General features: G+C 37.3%; 1 protein-coding gene and 1 long non-coding RNA gene across 2 annotated transcripts; both read right to left on the bottom strand.

Annotated features, from left to right (window-relative positions):
* Window positions 1-205: 205 nt before the first annotated feature.
* On the bottom strand, window positions 206-6429 carry LOC117320984 (the record flags this gene model as incomplete). The annotated part of the gene is made up of 8 exons (XM_033875473.1): window positions 6360-6429; window positions 5808-5861; window positions 5104-5154; window positions 3008-4623; window positions 1519-1726; window positions 1196-1267; window positions 568-681; window positions 206-268 (listed from the first exon to the last, which is right to left on the bottom strand). Coding segments are annotated over exons 1-8 (2248 nt in total), but the record flags the coding sequence as incomplete, so codon positions are not given.
* A 10011-nt stretch (window positions 6430-16440) lies between these two features.
* Window positions 16441-18139, bottom strand: LOC117320985. The gene is made up of 3 exons (XR_004531198.1): window positions 17976-18139; window positions 16952-17222; window positions 16441-16590 (listed from the first exon to the last, which is right to left on the bottom strand). It is a non-coding gene; the product is annotated as an uncharacterized LOC117320985 (long non-coding RNA).
* Window positions 18140-19154: the final 1015 nt, after the last annotated feature.

The following is a 19154-nucleotide window of genomic DNA, read 5'->3' on the forward strand; positions in this document are numbered from 1 at the left end:
GAGCTAAAATCGAAAATTAAAAGCAAATGCTAATTGACAGCACGAGTTTTCCCCCTTGTTCTTGTACATGTATGTCACGGTTAGCTAATGAAAGGGACCAAAATTTCCCCGGACACTTGACTGCCTGCATGATAGTATGTGTGAATAAACTTGTCTGTCTACGTTCTATTATCTGATTCAATATACTAGAATACGAAATACTCACCTTGTATAGGTAAAATTCCTTGTACTCTTGGCTCCAAAACTCGTAAAAATCTAGTGTCACCAACTGCAATTAAAACAAGCATATCGTTTTTTTTAATATTTCATCGATTTTCAAAGGTAGCATAACTTGAAAAAGTCTGAGTAGTCATATCTATTTTCAGCAACATACTGATTTCACTGAAGGCATTAAAAGTCAGCTGTTTTAAACGCTCGATGTGGCTATAGGAAGGCACGACTATATAGAGCATGCCTGACTAAAACACATGTTCCTATATGCTTCGTTTATGAATATATTAATTGAGTCGAACACAGATATTCTATGGTGTTTGAGTTGAAATAGCATGTATATATAGAAATATGTACCTGGGTCTCTCGGAGTATACGCTCGCACAGCCCTGTTTGCCCTTCTTCCAGGTTGAAGGATTTGGATGGCGTCGACCCGAGGGGGCAAGGCTATCGCAACTACTCCAAGTCCACCTGTATTGACACAAATATTTCATAGCTTCTATATATACCAAGATCGATCCCAATATTATACTTCAAAAATAAGTTTGCCAAAAATGATATTGATTAATTCAACTAACCCTAGTAAACATCTACTAAGAAGACAACAGACAACATTTGAAATCTCTTGAGATCTTCCGAAATCCCTGGCCCCGAGGTTCATATACATGCATCAAATATTTGTTCCCGTACTGGTTACTTTAAAAGTACAAATCTCAAAAAAATAAACGCAGTATCAATTGTTATCGGAGTGGCCCTTAGGTGATCAACATCGTTAAGGATAGCTATAACCATTCCATGATTCTCCTTTGGCGCGTCAAGAGCATGCAAAGACGTTTCTCGGTAATACTCATAATATTCGAGACTCACCCTGAAACATTATTACATGCCCATTTGTATATCAAAATGGTTTCAGGAAAATATCACTAAAATAACTTTACCGTTGGATATGAATGCATTAAGTGCAGTGAAATGTAGGAGTTGATACCTGGTTGTATGGCGTGCGCGTCGTATGCATGGACTAAAAGTCCAGCTGGAGGAAGATTTCCGTGGTTTTCGACTGCAATAGATAAACTTTAGTTAAAATAAGTCGTAGTAAAAAAAAATAAAAAGACTGTGCAATAATAACATCAAATAATGTCACCATTTTAACAGTTAATGTTACTTTATCAACACTTTTACTTTTTGTTTTTATCATGTTTCAAAAATATTTCAACATGTTAGATCACAGGAAAGCGACCGAATTCAATGTTTATTATGATGGTATTAATTCTTCTCCTGCGAATCGATTTATAAGCGGTGATAACTTACATAAATTCCTAAGCATTCGACAAATCGGCCGTCCTTGTCGACGTGCTAATTGGTATAATCCAACAACATACGCCATTGCGGGGGCATAATCGCCAAAAATGTTCACAAAAGCCTGAAGAGTTTGGTTGAGGTCGATGTTGTCATGTAGTAACTGATCAATCTGTGCTGCTTTGGCCCCATTTCGTGTCAGAATTATATAGACTGAAAGCTGCAATGTCATTATATAGGATCTTAAATGAGTTTTCGTTTCGCTACCTTGGGTAGCAAAAATAAAAACTTTGAGGGGAGTTTCAAATGAAATGAAAACAAATGTAAGATTCTTTTCATCACATAACTCAGAAAACGTACATTTTTGGTAACGTCATATTAATATCATGATGCTACATTAGATTTCCGACTAGCGCACGCTCCAGGGTACAAAACTCTAGTGATATTTGCAACACAAATGGCGAAGGAAGACAACTTTATGACTAACGATGAGATCTTTACCTTCGGATCAACTACTGTCCCATTGAATCGTTTTTGTTGGAACGTGGATGTGGCGCACCGGTGTAAGATGCGGGTACTTCTGGCTAGGCGATTGGATGCCGCAGATCATGAGTTCAAGGCCCGATCAGACCACGAAGTCATAAAGTTGTCTTCCTTCGTCATTTGTGTTATTATGTTATATATCTAATTATTAGCACAATGTAGCATATGCACTATGTGTTGTTGATCCGAATGTAAGGATTTTAATTCCCTGTCGTAGTTTCTTTGGTGAATATTTATAGTATTTGTACAATTCACATGAATGAATGCATATATATACATATTGCGATCCAGGTATTCATACCATCTAATGGACGACTTGTCACTATGATCATGTCAGGGTATCGAGCCGACCATCACTGCGACATGAAAACGTTCTTTTTAGAACGTGGATGTGGCGCAACGGTATAAGCGGGTATTTATGGCTAGGCGATTGGGTGCCGAAGATCGTGAGGACAACGACATGAAATTGAAATCTTAACCTTCGGATCACCAACACGTAATTATATATATATATATCAATATAAACAGTAAGCAAGGAAAATAGCGACGTACAGATATGTAGAATTAACAGTGAACAATATCCCCTGGCTTAAATTGCTCTGAAAACATTAGGTGTTTTCATATTTTTTTCTATGGCAAATATTTTCAATATTTTTATTGCACTTATATATTTAAGCCCTAAGCGCTAAAGCACGAGTGCCCAAAAATCTTTACGTTTACAGTATAATATTTACCATTGTATGGCACTGCCACTATATAACCCTACCAATTCAGTTGCGAGTTCATCAGCTTATGAACTGCCAACTGAAATTTGAATTTGAAAATTTCAAAAAAAAAATCGCACGACAAATAAAAAATCGCAGATGGTAAATATAAGCATTGAACGGCTTTCAGTTGGCATTCATATTGAAAGCCGTTCAATGCTTAAATAAATCAATCATGATTTTCTCAAACTTACAAATTTACACAAGGTCTTCCATTGTTCCAATGTTTTGGTTGCAGCAACGTCTCTTCTATTTCCGTTACAGATCTTCGATCTATCGACATCCGAAACAGCATAGTCCGTCTTGTCTTGTTGGTTTGGTATAGGTTGATCTGACTTCTTTACTTTAATAACCATGGACATTATTCTTGTGTCATCGTCGATAAAGCTACCTTCCAAAGTTTCAACCTCTCCATCTGGAAAGTTGTTCATCATGGTTTCATCGAAATCGTTTAATTCTGTGTTGAGTGAATCCACTCGGGTGTCTTTTTTGTTGGTCGTTCCTTCATCGTAATTACATTCCTTTTTCCTCGTACCTTTCTTACAATTTTCGCTACTATGAATGTGGTCTATAGAGCAATGTATATAAATACCAGTTTTAGGTCCTTCGTTATCCAGCATTTCACTTCTGCTTGCTCCAAAGCAAACGAAGTCCTCAAGGCGCCCAGCAGTTTGTTTTGGAATCTCCGCCTCAGCATTGTATACATCTTGTATGTTTTGCGTTTCTTTGTCCCAAACCGATGTAAACCCAAAATTTGTATTCTTGATTGGCGTCTTTGTCAGTTTAGATTCTTTTCTGAAACAAACATCTTTGAGCTGGATCTGGTCTCTGGTGTTAGCTGTATCAGGAGGTGATTCTCCCACGGTTCTTGGAAAAGTCTTTACTTTCAGCATTGTTTCTGTATCAGAAGATGCCTGGGAATTCTCTGGAGTGTTTGGATCTGTATTCGGTGGATATACTGCTGTCTTGGCTGTGTTTATATCAGCTTCTTCCATGGATGTGGTATGATCATTTCCCCTTTTATCTGCATTATATTGCATATCGTCTTGATAATCTTTAAGAGTTGTGTTCGCATTTTCCATCTGAGCGTTACTGCATTCTGCTGTATCCAGCGCTTTTTCAATTTCAGTAGTATGGAAACTATATTCCATTTGTGCCGCGGCAGGAACGTTTTCGTTCTTGAACGTGGAAGCAACACTGATCTCTTTCGCGGCTACGTCAGAAGAGGTTGCCACTTCTTGGAATGCACTTTCATTTCCTTCCCTGAGTAAAGCAGATGCAGTTATATCCTCAGCTGTGTCCACTCCATTTATATCCTCAGCCAACACGGAGATATTTACATTTTGTGGATATTTGGTTTGATTGTTGTCGGAGTCTTCCTCGTCCTTAGATATGTATTCTTCTCGTGAAATACAGTCCAACTCAACTGTGTTTTGATCTTGGAAGGACTCTTTTTCACAAAACCGTGATTGTTGATCAGACAAAGTATCTTCTAGACACGCCTTCATTTCTGTCGCGGTCTTTACATCCTGGTCAGTCGCGTCTTCGTGGGGGGTACTAACGTTTCCATTACCATTCTCTCCCTCTGCAACATCGTTATCATTTGTCGAGTATTGTTCAAAGAAATCCGTGTATACTATGTCTCCTCTTGATGACAATTCATACAAAGGAATATCTTCACTACTTCCAAACAAGAGCCGTGATTGAATTGATCCGCATCGGAATAAATTGTGGTTGTATGGCGGGCAAGACTGAGTGTCCCAGTCAGTGATGTTTTCCTGTTGAAAAAAATCCTGAATACATCCCGAGTCTGAAAAAAGAAACCACAACTTCATATCAAGTTTCACATTTCATGGTAACCGTTTGCAATAAACGACGCCGCATTTACTCTTGTCAAATCAACTAGAGCATATGAAGCTTCAGTGACAGAATCAGACCATTCGAAGAAACGTTATCGGCTACTTAACTTTCGTATGTGATTAAACATTCGGCTACCATTGAATGATGTTTATTAGATATATGTTAGACTAATCTTCAAACTGCTTTTCCCATCTTCCTCTTTTCATCTTAATTAAAATCAAGAGAAGAGTCATCCATCAATAATTTGAGAAAATAAATTGATGCCAACAACCTTTAGCTGTTAAAATTCTAAATGACCGCCTGTCAGCTATTTTGCTTCCTATTCAGTCTCAAAAACATACATTCACATGCAGGGACCAAAGTTCGACGCATAACTATTATGGGAAATGGCATTTATCAAATCATCAATATAAATATGAGGTTATATTACCAATGCTTTTCCCGACATCTTGATCATTGACAGGATTGAGAAGTGCCGTGTCTGTTGAAGAAAACAGTCACCAATTGTAAACATTATCAAATCATATATCAGACGATTCAAACAAATACTATCGGCATGTTTAGCTAAAGGTATTTAACAACATAATCTTATTGTACAATTTAGATTAAATGTAGTTTAAATCTCAAGAATGAGTATCATACCTTTCAAATGTTCTGAGCAGAATAGTCCTGGGGTAAAAGTCCTTGTCGGGTAAGACGTCAAATCTAAAATAAGAAAAAAACTAACTACCCTATTGTCTGCCAAATGCGTTTCAAATTAAAGGATATATCTGCATTAGAATGTTAGATATTGATATATATAGATCATTGATATACAAGTATTTGATTTTCTACCTCCTACACTTTTTCATACTATTTTGTTGCGGATTTAACGATAATCAAAGTGAGATAATTAATCATGACCGACTTTAGTCATTATTTAGCCAGCTCTTCTTAACAAGAAGCGATTTAACAAAACGTGTACGATAGGCGGAAAATGGCTAAAAGTAGCATAAACTGTCAGAGCAGAGTAGCTAAACTATGCCATATACATGAATTAAAGTCTTTTTAATCTTTTAAAAGTCCCAATGACACTTACTGGATTAATTTTAAGTCTTCTTGATAAATAGATAAGTTTTTATTGTTTATACATACCTGGGTCTTGAAGAACACCGACCCGATTCTTCCCGCTTTTCCGTTTTAAAAAACCTGTAAAAAGAAAGAAATACTTTAGAAGTTTTTAATGTATGAAACTTATATCGTTTTATTGAATATATTAATTATGTTTCAGTAACGGCATCATAGATAATATTACGCGTTCAAAGATACAAATAGGAAATAACATACTATATAAACACAACTATTTGTACTCTTGTGTATGTAATCTCTTGCTAAGATAGACAACTCTTGCAGTATTGATGTCTTGAACTCTTTAGCGTTTGGTTTTGAGTGGTTCGAAGACTGTGATTGTGTTTCGAAACAGTTGTCACCTCGAAACCCTGACGTATCAAATTTCGGTAAAATCATACATCATCTACAGTCTTACCAATCAGAGGCCTCTATTTCATTACTACGGCAACCAAGCTATTCGAATTTGTTTTTTTTTAAATGTTTAGACATCCTTCAAATTTCTGCAAACTCAAATATCAAAAACCAGAATAGAAGAAGTCTTAGTTGTGTTTGTAGTGTCAAAATACACCTACATACCATAATCGGAAAATTCAGTACTATTAATGCTCCTAATGTTTAATATTCCCACCGGAGTACGGCAAGGCATTCCTAAGGTAGTCGGTATGTGTTCATGAAAATTAATATTTACATTTCAAAGTTTCAGAAGCCTGTCAATTGTCCGATCACAAAACGGGTTTCACCGTCGTATTTTTTCTTTCCTGCCACACCGATATACCGAATTTCAGGAAAATCACACAACATTTCATTTTTGACCAATCATAAGCCTTCAATAGGTAGCAATTTGGACAATGTCCTTTTTTCTGTTTCATCTTAGAGCGTATCTTATTCTTATCCATTTCTTAAAAGAAGAAAGAATAAATATAAAGCTCAGGATAAAAACATTAAGTCCCCAGACGTTGTTATTAAATTATGCAAAAAGAAAAGTTTGTCAGTGTAACACTACCACCTTAAATATCTTAAGACATTATTTTTCAGCTGTGAATTCCTTTTTTTCTGAAGTAACAATGTGAACAAGTGGTTGAAAATCCTCACCTTTCTTAGGAGCACTGAACTCATTTTTCTCACGACGAGATTGCGCCACGCCACACAGGGAGAAGGATGTCCCAAGGGCTGAGAATGAGAAATATTTAAATACAAGTAAGTATTATTTCAGATGCTTTGCAAGGTTTGTTTGTTTGTTGTTGTTTAACGTCCTATTAACAACACAACAGTCCTCTAATTATGATATGGAAAAACACAAGCATTAGAGACCTTAAAACCAATGTCAAATTAAGGACGTGCCAGGTTTTGGAAATGGAGGAAAGCCGGAGTACCCGGAGTCAGTACTTGGCAATTGTCCTACTAGGGTTTCGAACTCGCAACCCGGGGATGGAGGGCTAGTGATGAAGTGTCGAGACACCTTAACCACTCGGCCACCGCGGCCCTTACAAGGCTAAATGCGTCGGAATAAGGCTTTAGATGAACAAAAAGTATGCGTCATTGATCATACCTACATGTATGATGACAAGGCTAGATTGTTTGCGGTTTTGCAAAAAAAAAAATGTGGGTTTTTTTCATTGAAACTACAAGAGACCCCTTGGGCCTTGATATTTCAGTAGTAAGGAAAAAACTGGTTGGGTGGGGACTTTAACTGTTTCAAAAAGATAACCAAGTCTTAAGGGGTGTGGAAAGACCCCAGGGCCTATCTATCATGATTGAGTTTATCTCTCCGTGCCCAGCAATGATATATATGGTTATGGGGTGGGAATCTTAATGGTTTCAAAAATACACAAAAATCGTTTACTTTATAACAAAAGCCAAATTCCTCCCTTTTGACCCACTCCTTATCCCCGGGGGGTAAGTCCCACAATCTGTAGCTTTTCGAATCTCCATCACCTTAAGATGCTACCAGCCCCCTTGTGGGTCAGCTGGACCGTTTGTAGCTTTTTAAATTCCCACCGCCTAGGGATGCTACCAGTCAAATATGAGCGATATATATCGCTAAGTTACAGAGAATTAGTAGTTATTAGTAGTTTACAGCAATATAGGCAAATTGCTCCCTTTTGGTCCCACGCCTCAGGCCCCTGAGGGGGGGGGGGGGGGGGGGGTGGGGTCAGTCCCATCATATGTATAGATTTGAATCGAACCCACCTATAATGGATGCTACCACCGAAGTATAAATATCACACATTGCTTAGTTCCAGAGAAGAAGTCGTTAATACTATACTATCAATAATGCCTAATGGACCCCCTTTTGGCCCGCCCCTCAGGCCCATGGGAGACAAAGTACAAAAAAAAAAAAAAAAAAAAAAAGTAAAATGAGATCTCAAACTTTGTCGTTTCTTTTGTTCGTGCAGTGTGGGCAGCGCGTGCAGTTCTTATGCTCTACCAATTGTTTGGACTGATTTTAGTCATTTTATGAGTTTGACGCTAGGATCGTTCAAACAGGTCAAAATAAATGTGTTAAAAATTGTTACTTCAACGTTTGTATTGACTCTGAACTTTGGTCTTAAATGGAGAACATGTCTGCAAAACATGAAAACACACTGTTTGGGAAATTATGTTATGTGAACGAATTGTTTCCCATCCGAATGAATCCCTAACCGGATAGTGCAAGTATTCAATTAGATTTGTTATTACGACAAGACAAAGTCGTCACAAGCAAGAGGCCCATGGGCCTTAACGGTCACCTGAGTTATGATATATTTTAGCATATTTGGCCCCCTGTGACCTTGAATGAAGGTCAAGGTCATTCATTTGAACAAACGTGGTAGCCTTTTATCCCAGCATGCTACAGACCTAATATTGGGTCTCTGGGCCTTTTGGTTTTCAAGAAGAAGTCGTTTATAGAATTTCAGCATATTTGACACCTGTGACCTTAAATGAATGTTAACGTCATCAATTTGAACAAACTTGGTAGTTCTTTATTCCAGAATGCTACCGGACCTAATATTGAGTCCCTGTACTTTTTGGTTATCAAAAACAAGAGATCCCAGAGGGATCTTGGCGCCCACCATTGAATGATCTTTATAGGTTCCATGTCAGATTGATCTTTTCTCTACTTTTCCCTTCCTCTAAGTCTTACTAATCTGTGTAAATTCAGAAACTGCCCTCTAGTACATTTCAAACAAGGGCAACCTATATATAAAATTTAAGATTTAGCGATAATGGCTGTCTGTTGTTTTCGGATTGGTCCCAAAATGCAACACCAGGGACCAAGGGGAACCTACATATGAAATTTGAGAAAGATCCCTTCAGTGCTTTCTGAGAAATAGCGATAACAAACTTCAATTGTCAAAATACAAGATGGCTGCCTGTCAGCCAGGTTGTTTTCTGACTGGTCTCAAAATCCAATATGCATAACTAGGCACAGAGGGCAACCTACAAATGAAATTTCAGAAAGATCCTTTCAGCAATTTCTGACAAATAGCGATAACAAACTTCAATTGTCAAAATCCAAGATGGCTGCCTGTCGGCCATGTTGTTTTCCTATTGGTCCCAAGATGCAATATGCAGAACTACAGACCAAGGGGAACTTACAAAAAAGTTTGAGAAAGACCCCTTTAGAACTTTCTGAGAAATAGCGATAACAAACTTCTATTGTCAAAATCCAAGATGGCTGCCTGTCGGCCATGTTGTTTTCCGATTGGTCTCAAAATGCAATATGCATAACTAGGCACCGAGGGCAACCTACATATGAAATTTGAGAAAGATCTCTTCAGCACTTTCTTAGAAATAGCGATAACAAACTTCAATTGTCAAAATCCAAGATGGCTGCCTGTCGGCCATGTTGTTTTCCGATTGGTCTCAAAATGCAATATGCATAAGTAAGCACCAAGGGGAACCTATATATAAAATTTGAGAAAGATCCCTTTAGTGCTTTCTGAGAAATAGCGATAACAAACTTCAATTGTCAAAATTCAAGATGGGCTGCCTGTCGGCCATGTTGTTTTCCGATTAGTCTCAAAATGCATTATGCATAACTAGGCACCGAGGGGAACCTACATATGAAATTTCAGAAAGATCCCTTCATCATTTTCTGAGAAATAGCGATAACAAACTTCAATTGTCAAAATCCAAGATGGCTGCCTGTCGGCGATGTTGTTTTCCGATTGGTCTCAAAATGCAATATGCATAACTAGTCACCAGGAGGAACATACATATGAAATTTGAGAAAGATCCCTTTAGTGCTTTCTGAGAAATAGCGATAACAAACTTCAATTGTCAAAATCCAAGATGGCTGCCTGTCGGCCATGTTGTTTTCCGATTAGTCTCAAAATGCATTATGCATAACTAGGCACCGAGGGCAACCTACATATGAAATTTTACAAAGATCCCTTCATTAGTTTCTGAGAAATAGCGATAACAAACTTCAATTGTCAAAACCAAGATGGCTGCCTGTCGGCCATGTTGTTTTCCGATTGGTCTCAAAATGCAATATGCATAAGTAAGCACCAAGGGGAACCTATATATAAAATTTGAGAAAGATCCCTTTAGTGCTTTCTGAGAAATAGCGATAACAAACTTCAATTGTCAAAATTCAAGATGGCTGCCTGTCGGCCATGTTGTTTTGCGATTAGTCTCAAAATGCATTATGCATAACTAGGCACCGAGGGAAACCTACATATGAAATTTCAGAAAGATCCCTTGATCATTTTCTGAGCAATAGCGATAACAAACTTCAATTGTCAAAATCCAAGATGGCTGCCTGTCGGCGATGTTGTTTTCCGATTGGTCTCAAAATGCAATATGCATAACTAATCACCAGGAGGAACATACATATGAAATTTGAGAAAGATCCCTTCAGTGCTTTCTGAGAAATAGCGATAACAAACTTCAATTGTCAAAATCCAAGATGGCTGCCTGTCGGCCATGTTGTTTTCCGATTGGTCTCAAAATGCAATATGCATAACTAGGCGCCGAGGGGAACCTACATATGAAATTTTACAAAGATCCCTTCATTAGTTTCTGAGAAATAGCGATAACAAACTTCAATTGTCAAAATCCAAGATGGCTGCCTGTCGGCCATGTTGTTTTCCGATAGGTCTCAAAATGCAATATGCATAACTAGGCACCAAGGGGAACCTATATATGAAATTTGAGAAAGATCCCTTCAGCACTTTCTGAGAAATAGCGATAACAAGAATTGTTTACGGACGGAGGGACGGACGGACGGAGGGACGGAGGGACGACGGACCACGGACGCAGGGCGATTTGAATAGCCCACCATCTGATGATGGTGGGCTAAAAAGAAACTCGGATATGCTTCAGGACTAATATTAGGACCCTGGGCCTCTGGGTTATTAAGAAGAATTTGTTTAAAATGTTTAGCCTATTTAACCTCTGTGACCTGAATAGAGGTCAAGGTCACCCATTTGAACAAATGTGGTAGTACTTCAGCCAAGCATGCTACAGAACCAATAATCAACTCCCTGGCACTCTTGGTTACTGAGAAGAAGTTGTTTGAAGACATTAGCCTATTTGACCTCTGTGACTCTAGAAAGAGGTCAAGGTCATCCATTTGAACAAACGTGGTAGTACTTCAGCCCAGCATGCTACAGAACTAATATAAACTCCCTGGCACTCTTGGTTACTGAGAAGAAGTTGTTTGAAGACATTAGCCTTTTTGACCTCTGTGACCCTGAAAAGTGGTCAAGGTCATTCATTTGAACAAACTTGGTAGCCCTGCACCACAGCATGCTACAGGCCTAATATCAAATCCCTGGGTATCTTGGTTATTGAGAAGTCGTTTGAAGATTTAAGCCTATTTGACCCCAGTGACCTTGAAAGTAGGTCAAGGTTATCCATTTGAACAAACTTGGTAGCCCTTCACTCCAGCATGCTACTAGTCTAAAACCAAGTCCCTGGGCCTCTCAGTTATTGAGCAGAAGAGGTTTGAAAAAATTAACCTATTTGACCCATGTGACCTTGAATGAGGGTCAACTTCATTCATTTGAACTAACTTGTTAGCCCTGCAACCCAACTCGCTACAGGCCCTATATCAAGTCCCTGTGCCTCTTGGTAACTGAGTAGAAGTTGTCTAAAAGTTTAACCTTTTTGACCTATGTGACCTTGATAGTAGGTCAAGGTCATTCATTTGAACAAACTTGGTAGCCCTTCACCCCAGCACGCTACGGGCCTAATAAGAAGTCCCTGGGCCGCTTGGTTATAGAGCAGAAGTTGTTTGAAGATTTTAGCCTATTTGACCCCTGTGACCTTAAAAGTAGGTCAAGGTCATCCATTTGAACAAACTTGGTAGGGTTTTATCCAAGCATGTTACAGGCCCAATATCAGTACCCTGGGACTTCTGGTTATTGAGAAGAAGTCGTTTGAATGAAAAGTTTATGCACGACACACGACGATGAACGAAGCAGTATGACTATAGGTCACCCTGACCCTTTGGGTCAGATGACCTAAAAATAGAAATCCTAGCATGCAATGCACATTTCACATGAGTTAATACCATAGTTCAATCATCATAGGTAATGTGCAATATGATTTAAAAGTATATAATACATTATTTTAATTTCTACTCAAGTTGAACTCACTGAAACTACTAAATTTTGCCTATTTTAGTTGTCCATTAATTTGACCAAATTAGATTAACATCGAATATGCGTATGGATATTTGCGAAATGTCTTAACATATATTCTTTACCGATCGAAGTTCTTTAGTTTAAACAATATTTTATTCAATATCTACATGTCATATATATGATACATAATAATAAAAGGATTCAGAAAAAAGTATGAAAATACTTATTCAAATCTGTCTCCTTAAATAACAGATTGGCGGGTGACAACACTGTATAGCCATTTATTAGTCAAATAGTATAATTTAAAAACAAAACTATTTATGAGAGAGAGATAGAGGGGGAAGGAGAGAGAGAGGGGGGAGAGAGAGGGGAGAGAGAGAGATGAAATGGGACCTAGTAGTGACATAATAAAACATAGTAATATTTAAGGGTTAACTGTAATATATTTTTACGTTATTGAGCAATAACACAAAAAACTGGGGTGTACTCTGAATAAACCGCGAAGCGGTTTATGAAAAGAGTACACCCCAGTTTTTTGTGTTATTGCTCAATAACGTAAAAAAAATTACAGTTAACCCTTATAATTTAATTAACAACGATAAGAAACATTTTAACATTTAACATGTTTATTTTGCTCCAGAAGTCGAAGCTCGAAGTTCTTTACCTAATAAGACTTATTAAAGAATTACGGCGAAAAAATAAATGTTCTTCTCTGTTATTAAATTAATCTCGAGACAATACACAAATCAAAGCAAGCTTCATTTCATGATCGTGAAAACAAATTTGGATGCGAAAAACATAGTGGTTCGTTTGTATGGTACTGATGGGTGTCCATACAGTACTTCAAAATTGTATTGAACTCCTTCCGGGCGTCGGCTACATATTTATATCATGAGTCATCAGTAACGTCTGCCGCGGCGAGAAACTGCTGTTATGCAAATCATACAACTAGACAACAATACAAAACCGCTGTAATAAGCTTGGAGTTTGAATCTTATTTACTTAACTGTTACAGAATTATTACTTACTTTAGGTTAATGATAGAACATTATGGATAGGGTATACAAAGACATGTTTGTGTACAGGTTGTATATGAGTAAACATTGATTTATACATGTACATGCACTTGTATCTTCAGAGCTAGTAGAAACCAAGGAAATCCATTAAACAAACCCCAGGAGAGTGCTTTGCCACGTAATTAAAAACAAAAACGCATTCTGTAATAAAAAAAAAATCAAAGTTTTTTTCCCGGACGTATAGGCACCAGATCGAAAGATAAGCTTTCTTTATTTTGAACATGTTTCCGGTTACTCTATTAACAACATTTTTATTTATGGCTTGAAATGACATTTGAAATGGTCACATCAAGTAACGCAAGCTCGCCTGTTATACGCCTGGGTATGAATTAATTGTTACTAAAAATAGCCAAAATCGCTTAAACAGTAAATTTACTATCTTACGTCGCAATTTTAATTACTTTACGACCATCATCATCATACTTTATTTCCTCCGGTTGGAGATTTTAAATACAAGGAAATCGACATAAAAAAAAAGTAAATGAACAGAGGAATTAGAAGAAAACGCGAAAAAAATATGTATATACATCGAGATGCAAGCGCGGCATTGAAAGGGATTTTCATGTCCGCGCGAAACAGTTACGTTGGGTTAAGTCAAGACATTACGACAGACATCGCGTAACACGAGCGACAAATCGAACAGATTTCATGAGGAATTGTTCATAGTCTGTATCGTCAATGAATGGAATTCCTGTATTGGCTCCTAATATGGTGCGGGTGAAGGCAGTAGCATCCATTCTCTCATTGAAATGGAATACAGTTGGACCGAAGGTAATGAGAATGTCTTCCATAAAGCTTTGTTTTAGAGCAGTATTGACTATACAATCAGCACACAGATGAATTACTGCGACGTCATGAGACATTGTGCAGAGTGGGCATTGTTCATCGGCAAGGCCACTAGGCAGAGCCAACACAGAACATATATAATAAATGTTTTGCATATCGGACGGAGATTCCGCAGCATGCAACAAGCTATATAGGTCATATGAGCAATGAATCTTTTGGAAAAAGGAGAAGTCATTATCATTTGCCATACGTTCCTTGAGAGCCGAGTTTTCGTAGGACCTAATAGTGGATTTCACTATGCGTTTCCATTGGGACTTGGTTGGAAATATGTAAGACCGTAGATATGTCTCCAAATAATAAAGAAGATTGTATTTCCGGAGTACTTTAACTATATCAGGGAAATATCCTTTATGGTTAGCTGGTGTGTTGGGTAACACTGAAATATATAAATGTAGACGTATGGTAAAAATTTGCTTCGGCAGATAGGATTGGTCCATAGCTATCATTTACTGTACTCTACCGGAAGCATTGCATCATTTTTGGTACTTTCCCAAGGTGACAATGAAAGTAAATTTTATTTTTGCATTTGTGTGATGTTTCATAACTAAAAGCATGCGATATTAACGAATTTTTAAAAAGTTAAGTTTAAAGTTATTTTGACTATTTATAATAACAAAGCGACAGCATGTCTAGTGAACATACCTTTGAATTGTCTCTTGACATTTTGTCCGAATAGTTTCCACATTCTTGCAGGTTTCAGTGGATTTTTGTTCATTTTCAGGCATTTGGGTATTGTAAATAATCAACAAAACCCAATCAATTGCTAGTTTCGTTCGAATATGTCTTCACTAAGAAAAACCGTCTCCTTCCCTTTTCGAATATTATATTACTTCTGGTAAAACCGATTACAAGGCTCTAAATTTAGAACTCTATTTTGAGACACAGCATGGCAGCGGTTTTCTCCACAATGTAACATTGACTTCAATATTCGAGAAATCATTACTAAATAACCCCAAAACATATTTCAGATAGTTTGTATTATTTTACTTTATGTATTTAAATTTCAATTTTAAATCAATAATGTATATTTCGGTCTGATGTCACTTTCGTGACCAATAGTTTGAAGAACAACATTTAATACGTTACCTCAATGTAAACACAAATTAATATATTATACAACTAAAAAAAAAAAACCCATTAAAATCATTAATAGAAAGATGACCTTTTTTTTCATCTCTTTTGATAGCTCTGATCCTCGATCAGTTTTACAGTGGATCTTAACACAAGCTTTGGAATTAGAAGGCAAGTCAACCCAAGTACAGAAAACTACATGCAAGGAAACAAGGAAACACACATGTACAATGCAATGTAGTTGCACAATGATTTTATACTTTGTCGAGAACAGCATACATTGTATTTGTTCATATTTTAAATTCAGTTTACTGTTTTTGGATACATGTTGATGTAGGTCTCCGGGTCATTTAAATATCGCCTGATTCTCGCCGCGGCTATCGTTCGAGTTTTATGGCGTATTTTGTCATGTTGCTTTCATAAGGTCAACATTTTGGGGTCATTGCACACGGTTGCGTTACAGTGGTGTGCTCAGGTGAACAGTGTACAACAAGAAGGGGCTAATATTTGATCCTATAAATAGTTAGACAGCAGCTAAGCACACGCCCTTACTACATCAAGATTGACATAGAGTAGGGACTAATATATATACATGTATATATTTCTATAATATAATCTTCTAACCAGAAGCAGAAACCTTGGTTGTGAGTGTACACAAATGTAGTATGTCTGGATAAGAAATCCAGTGCGCCTCTTATGCAATGGCACTAATGGGCTTCCGTTAACATATTATGATCACTGGTAATTTTCGGTGCTATTTTCGGAATGTGTATTTTCCCATTGCCGGAAGCAGTGTGAAAGATTTCTTATAGGACTCGCACAACTAAATAATTTACTATATGTTATTACTAGTGACTCCATCCCTTCATTCGCTCGTTTGAAGTTCAAATGATGTGAAATTTATATCAAATTAAAGTTTGAAGTTTTTTACTATCGGATAAATGTTGTTATCCAATGACGCCTCGGTTTTTCTTTGATCTTTTGTTGGCGATATATTGCATAATGTGATATCTGAAATATCACATGGCATTTCTGATTGGTCCATGCCTCAGTCTTGAGGCGGGGCCAATTTCAAATGTAGGCGTGACAAATGAACAAAGACAGGAAATGCATTTCAAACAAAATTTAATGAAATACGAGTGCCGTTTAGAAATTTTCTGTCTTCTTTCTTCACCTTGTATGCACGTACAGCCCTGCTGCGATGTACCGTTCTGTCCATAATGAGTTGTTCATCAAAACCTGACCAAACAGAATATAAAACCCTGTTCATATTTTATTAAGTAAAATCTATTTTAACAGGTCAGTAAAAAAACGCATACATTACATGATTACATATAAAATTTCAGTCATTTAAAAAAAATGGTTATACAGATTACGCTAAATGTAACAATATACTTTCGTTGCATAAAAAATCTTATCATAAACAAAATAGTGATGAAAATGATAACAAGACGAGTGGATAAAAATACCGATTAACCGATTCATTGATTTCTTTAAACAATTTCACGGATTTTGAAAGGATTTTAACATTGTGAACGTCGAAATTTACGAAAAATATTTCATTTCACAATTTGTTCAAACGATATGATTTTAGACTTACCTGCTTGGTAAAGGGAAGTAGCGCAAGTCCTCTTTCCGGAGCGGTTACCGTTTGTGTAATTTCCCTCGAATCCTGCAGCCTTTCACATGTTTTTCACATTACCATTCAGTTCATTTACAACAATTGGCTGAGTTAATTCCTTGGTATCAAATATTCCAATGTCAGTAGCTACCGTGTCACTATCTTCCAGTTCATACTCATACTTATCTACGGCCTGTGATAATGTTATATCGTCGAGGTCAGTGAACACATCGACATCAGTGATCAGTACCTGATCCTACTCCAACAATGTTAGAGGTTTTACACGGCGAGATACTTTTGACAGGCGCCGTGTAACCTCTAACTGCCCATGGCTGATTTTCCCGATGCTGACGATGAAATTTTCAAAGTTCGTATATTGAAAAAACATAGCGTGTCAACTTACATTTAAATGATCCACAGGGTCCAATATATATTTCTTTCCATAATCGAATGATTAAATGAGAATAATTTCGTAAAAAAACACAAATTATGAAGTTTTCTTCTTCCGAAGCGGAGCAGAGCTCAAGCAGACAATACTGTCGGTAGTGATAGTAGAAATACCACGTGATTTGTCGGTTAATACAAAAATGGATTACAATCTCTGTCCTACAAGCGGAATACAACAAAGTCCGTATTATTTCGTTCCGTTTGAAATAACGACACCTATTTTGCATCAACCTTTAGGCAGCCATTTTTAAAAACGACTAGAAAAGTGCTACAACGACATAGGCATGTATTTTGTGTGTTATACACCGTATTATACTATATATTTGTGTCTGTGACATACATATGGGATAAATATTGCATACATGATACGTAGACATCGTTGTAATGACCTGTCAACCTCTTAAGAGTTTTTTTCAAGCATATTTAGTTCCGCCCGGATTTCGGGCGGAAACTGCATCAAAGAATTAGTGCTTCGGAAATAAGAGGTCGCAGTCGGCAAATTAATATCCGATAGAAAAAGAGCCGACCAGCGGCCTCTTATGTTATAGGAGTATACCTGATCCGTCATGGTTGACAGTCTCACTAGAAATGAATGGGCTACTGTGACAGAAAACAAAACGTGTCAGAAATTGGCGGGAAACATATCACAGTGACAGGTTCTGATCAATTTTATAGCTCCACCCCTAGGCACGTGGGTGACAAAACCTCGGCTGTCATTGGATAAAACAGATACAAAATGGGTACTCGTGACGTATCGCATATATCACACTCGTGCTACGCACTCGTGTGATATATCCGATACATCACTCGTACCCATTATGTATCTATTACTTACATTGTATGTGCAGGTTACCCGACATATAAGAGCACACGGGTACTCGAAAGACCCTGACATTTACAGTGCACTGGTGAACCCCCACCTAGGGAATTAATTACCGCCTTTTTACACCAGAATCCTACATTTGTACGTCATTCTATTTTCAGCAGGAGTGTATATTTTTGATTTTCGAAATCTCAAGACCTTATTCTATATTCTCGTATATAGAAAGTACCCATTTCATATGTTATTTACTCAGGAAAACAGCTACAAACCTAAGAAACACATTTTTTTAGCTCGGGGACTGGTTCAGGTAAAACACCAGCTGATTAATTTTGTGATTGGCTGATTCAGTTGAGCGAGTACATGTATTAACAGAATGAGAAGCTATATATACATGTATGCGATAAGGCGTTTATGCAGAGACATATATAGATCTATGGCTCCGGTTTATGGAACTATTGAAATATTTGAGATGCCACGAGCATTCACGAAACTGGCATACAAAATTATTGAATATGTTATAAACCAATTGCATTTACAAAAAAATGTATATGACAATAGGCACATTATCAGATAATTAACACCAGAGTTAACATTGTCCTCCTCGATTTATAATATACAGAAAGTTATTCAGCTTCCGTTCAAGATCCTCGGAAAACCGTCCGAACACCTTCGTAAAAAATAGGAAATTTGATATTGTTCACATTTTGTCGTATTTTGAAGTGATTTATCACTTTAACATTCTGATCTAACATTTAAACATATATGTGTTTTGCTAATAAAAGACATGAGTTTATCTCTGAATGTTTATGTTGCAGAGCTCATTTGTTCTGTGAGACGGATGTGCCTTTGATTTCAAACCATTTTTGGAAGAAACTGATTGGTTCGGTAAAATAGGTAAGCCAATCAGACAGC

The sequence above is a fragment of the Pecten maximus genome, unplaced genomic scaffold (assembly GCF_902652985.1).
Source record: "Pecten maximus unplaced genomic scaffold, xPecMax1.1, whole genome shotgun sequence".
Taxonomy (NCBI): domain Eukaryota; kingdom Metazoa; phylum Mollusca; class Bivalvia; order Pectinida; family Pectinidae; genus Pecten; species Pecten maximus.